This window comes from Podarcis melisellensis (genome assembly GCF_964234715.1).
Source record: "Podarcis melisellensis genome assembly, chromosome: 14".
Lineage (NCBI taxonomy): Eukaryota > Metazoa > Chordata > Lepidosauria > Squamata > Lacertidae > Podarcis > Podarcis melisellensis.
The window spans coordinates 52719714-52727921 of record NC_138546.1 but is presented as its reverse complement, the minus strand read 5'-3'; the positions used below and the strand labels follow the sequence as shown (position 1 = coordinate 52727921).

At 46.5% G+C, this 8208-nt stretch overlaps 1 protein-coding gene across 1 annotated transcript in view; it reads left to right on the top strand.

The window, feature by feature from the left end:
* CSPG4 (chondroitin sulfate proteoglycan 4) overlaps nt 1-7135 on the top strand; it is a 125037-nt gene extending 117902 nt beyond the window's left edge. Inside the window, exons 6-10 of the mRNA XM_081887557.1 lie at nt 1331-1529; nt 1836-1970; nt 2370-2536; nt 3133-3313; nt 3746-7135. Coding sequence (XP_081743683.1) covers nt 1331-1529; nt 1836-1970; nt 2370-2536; nt 3133-3313; nt 3746-5706 — 2643 coding nt within the window. The 3' untranslated portion in view covers nt 5707-7135. The remainder of the gene's footprint in view (nt 1-1330; nt 1530-1835; nt 1971-2369; nt 2537-3132; nt 3314-3745) is intronic.
* Nucleotides 7136-8208: the final 1073 nt, after the last annotated feature.

Sequence of the window (8208 nt, the reverse complement as noted above, 5' to 3'; positions counted from 1 at the left end):
TGTGGCCTTCCAGGCCTCTCAGCCTAGCCCTTGGGATTCTTCAATTCCCTTGCTGGCTTTTCGGTGCTCCCTTCAAGCACTATGGGCCAATGGCCCATCTAGCCTGGCATCCTGTTCTCACCAGATGCCCCCATGGGAAGCTCGCAAGCACAAGAGCAGCCCTCTCCCCTCCTGGCTAGAAATGTGTCCTTGAAACCTCTGACTTTTGTGGGGCCAGAATGCACCCAAATGCACAAAGCAAGTGCTACATCTTTTGCCTGCTCACTTTTGCCTCATGCCCTGCCCACCGCTGGCCCAGACATTTGGTAGGAGGAGACCACTGCTTCAGGCATTAGAAGTCACCTCCAGCAGCACACCCACAGTTGCCTCCTACCACCCCGCTGCCTCTGCCATCAGTGTCAATTTGAGGAAATACCACATCTGTTTGGAGCAAATTCTCACCTGATTTCTGCAAGCTGATTTCCCCAAGTCAGCGGTAGATGGGGCAGAGCACAAAGCGGCACTTTTCGTTTCACCTCAAGCAGTGAAGCGGGATGCTCTTCCCTCGTCTGAGGGAATGAGACCCTTAGGATGCAGAGGAAGTCTGTCCCAGGCAGGAGAAACAGGAAGTTCCGACTGGCTGGTCCAGACATCCCCTTTTATGTCCACTCTAGTGATGTTGTACTTAACTGCTCTTATGCTTCACATCCCACACTCCACAATATCATGGCCTTTAAAAAAAGCATTTTTGGCTGGATGAGATCTTAGCACAAAATCACAAGAGATCACAATACCCAAAATAGCTACCATGCTCTTAAGGGGGAAAACAGGATGTTCCCATTTTTCAGGACACTTGCGGGGTACAGTGGTACCTCAGGTTACAGACGCTTCAGGTTACAGACTCCAATAACCCAGAAATAGTACCTCGGGTTAAGAACTTTGCTTCAGGATGAGAACAGAAATCGTGCAGTGGCGGTGCGACCGCAGCAGGAGGCCCCATTAGCTAAAGTGGTGCTTCAGGTTAAGAACAGTTTCAGGTTAAGAACGGACTTCAGAACGAATTAAGTACTTAACCCGAGGTACCACTGTATGTGAATGCCAGTTGCTGGAAACCACAAGTGGGGAGAGAGCTCTTGTGCTCGGGTCCTGCTTGCAGGTTTCCCATAGGCATCTGGTTGGCCACTGTGAGAACAGGATGTTGGACTAGCTGGACTTTTGGCCTGATCCAGAAGGTTCTCATGTTCTTATGACAACCCCTCTAGTGGTGGTGGAATGCGGAACAGGTTCTCAACAACGGGGAGAATGGCTCTTTGGCAATCCATTCCATTGATTTCTGGACCCTTCCTGCCAGATGCAAGAGGGTGGCACAGCAGAGATAACTCCTGAACACCTCAGCAGTGAAGATGAAGACAGCCCTCCAGAGGAAGTCATTTATTCCATCAGGACACCTATCAATGGAAAGGTTGTGTTGAAGCCATCGCCTACCACCTCGGTCCAACGGTTCACACAGGCCCAGATCAACAGCCAGCTTGTTCAGTTCATCCATGAAGGTATGCAGCAGAAGGAAGTAAAGCAAGCTGGGTGGATGGGGAAATTGGGGCATGGGGACATTGGAAGCTCTCTTATACCTCATCAGACCGTTGGTCCATCTTAGCTCAGGACTATCAACACTGACTAGCACTTGCTCTCTGGGCCTATAGAGAGGAGTCTTCCCCTCCACTACCTGGTGATGCCAGGGACTAAACCTGAGACTTTCTGAAGGCAAAGTATGTGCTGCAGCTCTCCACCACCAAGTAGGTAAGTAAGTGCAGGAATGTCTTCTCCCAGACCCTGACATCCTGGGCTTCATTCTACAGGGTCCCTGGATGGAGGCTTTTCCTTTGACTTGTCTGATGGGGAGAACATGTCTCCCGGGCACTTCTTTGCTGTGAGGGCCAAAAAGAAACTGGTTATCACTCTGGAGAGCAAGAGAGATCTGATCGTGTGTCCGGGTAAGTTATCTGCAAGGCAACTACATGGGAGCATGGATAGAGCTAATTTGTTGATTTGTGTTTCTCTCAGTTTCTCATTTTTTCCTAAACTTAAGCTCACCTCTCCACTTCCCCACCTCAGACTGCATTTTTTAAAAATTGTGAGAATTCACCAGCATGTTAATGTGCACAATTTTTTCTGTAAAATTTCCATAATTTACACATAATCATAGAACTGTACAGTTGGAACGGACCCCAATGATCCTCAAGTCCCACCTCCAGCAATGCTAAAGAATATCACACAATCCCTCAAAACTTTGGGGGAACAATTTTCTTGTTTCTTTAGGAGTGAAACTGTGGGTGAAGCTTTTACTACACCACCTTCAGATGCTCAGCTCCTCCTAACCATTTCTTTCCCAGGCTCTCTTCAGCCAATCAGGAGCCAGAACCTGAAAGCAGTGACCAATGATGAGGCCGAAGCCCAGTCGCTCTCTTACATCATAGAACAGCCTCCAGGCTTTGGCAAATTGGTGAACAGCCAGAAGTGGGAGGACAGAGGGCAGCTGAGCAACTTCACCCAAGACGAGGTAGAAGTCTTAGCCGCTTCTTTCTTGATGTCCCTCATGGTATAATACCTTGATTTTGAATAGAAACACAGGAAGCAATGTTTACTGAGTAAACTGAGTCTGGCCATTGTCCACATGGACAGTATGGGTTGACTGGTCTACATCTACTGCAGGAAAAAACTCAAAAATCAAGGTATACTTGAGGACAAACAAAGATTCATTTTCAATTAAGTGGCAAAAAATTATTTAATATCTTAAAAGACTCCAGTAAGAGATACTATTATCTGAAATTCTTACTAACCTCCTACCTTTAAGGGAAGGTTAGAAAGACCTCGAGGACAATAACATGATATTTATTAATAAAACAAATGTTTTTATAAAATGTTATTACCCCACAACACCAATAATAATAATCATGTTTTGCAGGGAGTGTGACTGAAACTACCCAAATACATTATTTGTGTGTGTGCATTTTTATTTTGGTTTTGGTTCAGGTTTTCATTTTCCCCAGTGTGTTATTAAAATGTATGTTCTTCTTCAAAATAAATACAAAGACATTATTGGTTTGCTTTCACAGAGTGCCTAACTCAGTTTCCTTCTTACACATATCCAATCAGGTGGATGCTGGGGTAATATCATATCAGCATGAAATGCCACAGGAACCTTTCTGGATTCTTGAGGACACTTTCCACTTCCGAATTTCTTCTCCCTCCATGATCTCAAACCTGTATGTCCTTGGTGTGTTGGTCTCCTTCAACATCAGCTGTCCTCACAGCTCCACTCTGTGGAGAAACAAAGGTAAAAGGAGAGTCAAGATGCCAAAACACACATAGAATCATCAAATTACAGTTAGAAGGTACCCAGAGGGCTATCAAGTCCAACCCCCTGCAAAGCAGATATCACAGCAAAGAGAGCTGTTGTGAAGGAAAGGTTTGCTCCTTCCTAGGAAAGGCATGTGCTGTGATGTCCCTGTGCATAAAGATGACTAAGTTCTAGTAAAATCTGGGGAGATGAGGGGGCATTTGCTAGAAATAAATCCTTTGAATTCTCAGAGAACAGAAGCCCACATGGTGAGAACAGGATGCTGGACTAGATGGGCCATTGGCCTGATCCAGCAAGCCCTTCTGATGTTCTTATTGCTCTCTTGATTTTACTTTCCAGATGAGCTGCAACCTTTCTGTAATCATGCTTTTTTCTTTTTTTTTTCTTTTTTCTCCCACTGTCTCCCAGGCCTCACTGTTTCAGAAGCTCAAAGTGCAGTGGTCAACATCTCATTACTAGATGCTTCTAACCTTCTTGCTAAAGAACCTGTCTCCAGAAGAGCATCGTATGATGTGATATTTCTGGTGACGGAGCTACCCAGCCATGGGACCCTGTCCGTTGCCGATGGACCAGTTGATAAAAAGCATCCCTACTTCCTCCAGTCTGATCTTGCTGCAGGTGACTTGGAATATGCCCACCATGGACCCAGCACCCTGGGTGATCATTTCAGCTTTAAAGCCTGGCTCCGGCCCAGCACAGAGAGATCTATTCAGCCCCCACAAGAAGGGGAGGAGCCTGTCATTTCTGGGATGTTCAACATCACAGTGAGTGACAGAAATGAAATGCCACCCGTGTTGCTCACCCAAGGCCAGGTTCTGCAGGTCCTCCAGGGTTCCCCTGCAATGCTTTCTCAGGAACAACTGAACACCATGGATCCTGACAGTTTTCCTGAAGAAATCAAGTACAGGATCCTTTCTGAGTTATCCAGTGGCTTTGTAGTCAATATCAATGCTACGCAGGTAGCAATTACCCAGTTTACTCAAGCAGACATCAACGCAGGGCACTTGAGGTTCATCGCCAATGGAACGGACTCTTCTGGAGTCTTACACCTTGCTATCTCCGATGGACACAATCCACCCATTTTAACGTCTTTGGAAATCATAGTTCTTCCAGCAACCACCTGGGCAACAAATCAAATCCCGTTAGAGATACCACAGGGTGTCAACATGGCCTTCCTGTCTCGCAAGCACCTTCTGGGGGCCTCAGGCCAAGAGCAGCAAAATACCATCTATAGACTCATCAGGGACCCACAGTTTGGTCAGGTCAATGTCAACCAAAAGCCCGTGAGGGACTTTTCACAGAGCCAAGTGGACAATGGAGAAGTGACATTTACTTTCACTGACTTCATCTCCCCCAAAGATGAATTCCAGTTCCTTGCCACAGCAGGAGATGTCAACATTTCAGGCATTGTGAATGTAATGGTCAAGGCCTTGGTCAAAACCCAACAGGATATCCTTTGGCCAAGAGGAGCCACCATCCAGCTCAACACCGACATCCTTGACGCAAGTGAACTGGGCAGCAGGACCAAGAGCATCCCAGCCTTCAAAATCCTCCGAGCACCCCAAGGGAGCCATTTTGTGAAACTCTCGAGAGACAAAAGGAACCCGCCCGTCTCCACTGATGCCTTCACCCAGCAGGATCTTGAGGGAGGGCTAGTTGGGGTGGAGATATGGGAAAGAGAAGACTCTCAGGAAAACCTCCAGCAGGACAGCTTTCTGTTTGAGTTGGTGGCTGATGGGGTGCCCCCTGCTGTGGAATCAATGGCATACATCACCGAGGCCTTCAATTCCTCAACAGCCTATGGAGCGAAACTGCTCAAAGTGCCTGATTTCCAAGAAGGGGGCCAAAACCCCACAACCCAAAGCATAACCCCTTCTCTGCAGATGTTGACAACTAGGCGCCCAGAGCCAGAAAACACTGAGTATAACTCCAGTGAGACACATGTTCGTCCAACAGCATGGGCTGGGCACATACCAGTTACCAGTGCATTTCCTACGGAAAGGAGCACACTCCTTAGTTTCATTGAAGCCAATATGTTCAGCATCATTCTCCCCATCTGCCTCATCCTTCTGCTTCTTGCTTTGATCCTGCCCTTACTGTTCTACCTCCACAAACGGAACAAGACTGGCAAGCACAATGTCCAAGGCACACCCCCCAAATACAAAAATGGTACATTGGTTGACCAGGAGACTTTCCGGAAGACTGACGCCAACCAAGGCATCCCTTTGACAACAGTCAACACACTGGAGGCCAAAGGAGCAGGACCCAACTCAAAGGGGATAGGGCCAGGAGGCCAGCAGGATCCAGAACTGCTCCAATATTGTAGGACACCCAACACAGCCTTAAAAAACAGTCAGTACTGGGTCTGAGGACTGGAGCGAGGGACAAAATAGCCTGTCTTGAGGTGGAGTGCCATGGGCTGCATGGTTTCCTAAAGATTATCTCACCTCTTTCTCCTCCTCTGCCTCCTCCTGTTGCCTGATTTATATATGACACAGTCCCTGGGATTCAAGGAAGCCCTTCCTGCACAGGTCAAATTCTTTGCTGATTCCTGATTCTCCAGACCTGGTTTTCCTCAAAGATGTTGGCTCAATGGCAGGGAAGTCTCCTGGAATGAAATAAGTAAGACGCTAACAAGGCTGTACATTTTTCAAGGGAGAATAGAAAATTGCAGATTCTCCTCTTGACAATCAAAGCTTTCCTCTGTTGTTTTTTAAAAGCAGTTTTAAAGTTCTTATCATTGCAACAATGTGCTTGAAAGCATATGGAAATCTTAGAACCCAAAAGAGGAACCAACTGCGGTTTCCAAGGATTCATGAGTGGAGCTTCAGTGTGCTCACATAGCTCCTCCTCGTGACTAGCAGAAGCTCAAATAAATTATGCAGAATACTAAGTGCTGCCAGATAAATTATGCAAAACAAGAGAAAGCATACACATTTATCTAATTTATGCAGATTTCAGAATCCTGTTTTTTCAGAGCATGAAGGTGTCACAGAATAATTGTGATGAGAGTGCTTTTTGAAAAAAATGTTATTTATTAAGAAGACTTTGTGTGCAGCTTGCAAGCTTCAACCCAGCAGAAACTGGTGGGACATTTTTGCAGACTCTCTGGGGGTGTCCGCTCCCCTCTCATCCCTCCTCGCCTCTCCAAATTAAAAATAATAATACCTTTATTGTCAATGTACACCCTCCATCTCCAGGGATCAGTGGTGTGAGGGAGCACTGGGCTCCACTTGTGACATCACCAGGGCCATCCCTAGGTCTCAGGTTTAGCCACTGAGATATTCTGGCCAGGCAGCCCTAGAGGCAGGGGTGGGATTATGCTGTCACCCCAAATACATGTGATTATAAAACAACAGCAGGGAACAACCATGGGACAAGACAATCAATATCCAAAAGTGACTTTCTCCCCCTACTCCACTGTAGTTTAAGAGACAAAGCAGCAGCAACAGCACAGGGGAAAGTTTGGTGACACCTTAATGGTGTTTTTTTAAAAAATAATTTTTATTAACAGACCAATCAAATCAAATCAAATCACATTAATTACAAATTACAAAGCCAAATTTTAAATTTTTTGTTGGGGTACCCATATTTCAAGTTCTGAAAGGGATCCAATCATCTTGTTGCTGCTGCTTCACATATTTTTCCTTTTTCTTTGTGACCTCTGATAGTCTCCACAAGCGAGTTGAAACCAATTGTAGTCCTGTGTGGGTTTTTCCATTCACCCAAGGGTCATATTCAGACGGCTGCCGCTTTTCATCGCTTCCATAAATAAACACACTCTTGCCGTCTCCTTAATGGTTGCAAAAATTTACAATTGCATCAGCTTTCATGGGACAAGAGTCCACATGGTTTTGAAAACCAGGTTGCTAGGAAAGGCAGGCAGCCACCCTTTCTTTCCTGTTTCTCCCTGCCTTGAGCTTCTGAGCTGGAGCCAAGCCTACCGTAAGGCAGACTGAGTTAGTCCTGACTCAGGTGGGAGATCATAGAAGGCAGGATGTGGTGGCGAGGAGTTGGAGGACAGAGCGGTCTGTGCCATAAGGCTTGCCAGGCATGCCCCTAAGCCTCAGTTATGCCAGAGGACATGGGTGTTTTCCCAAGTCATACCCACACCATACATTTAAAGCACTCCTATAGTGCTTGAGCAGTCATGGCTTCCCCCAAAGAATCCTGGGAACTGTAGTTTGTAAGGGTACTGACCTCACAAACTTTCAGTTCCTAGCACCTTTAACAAAGTACAGCTCCCAGGATTCTGCATGACTGCTAAAGTGCTAGACAAGCTCCCAGTGTTAAGATTTAATTGCTAGTCCAGTTGACCAGTGTGCGGAGTGCAAGGGACATCACTTGCACTAGCCCTATTCTCAGTGATTTAATCAGGCACAACTTTCCCTCAAGTGGGGCACGTCTACAGAAATGCCCATGCACACTTAGGTCCCATCCACAAAATGCATTTAAAGTACTCAGAGATACCACTTCTGAAACAGCTATTGTTTCTTGCTTGTTCAGGGTACTAGGAACTGTACTTCCTAGCAACTCTCTGCCCTTCACAAGCTACAGTCCCCAGGATTCTTTAGTGGGAATGGGAGGGAAGCCTGGCAGTTAAAGTCGCATAGGAGTGCTTCAGATGTATGGTGTGGCTGTGCCTTCACTTCAACAGCCCTCTTGGGGGTGAAGCTAAGAATCATAAGCAGCTGCCGAAGCACCATCTGCTCCTCTCTGCTCCAGTCACGTGTTCTGAAACAAACATGGCAAATGGCACATGACCCCACTGTGCTCTTGGGTTTCCCCTCCTGCCAATTAACATTCCAGGAGGAGGGAGGGAACTGTGATGCATTTTGTTCTAGGACTCTGTTGGATGAGACCTGGTTCCT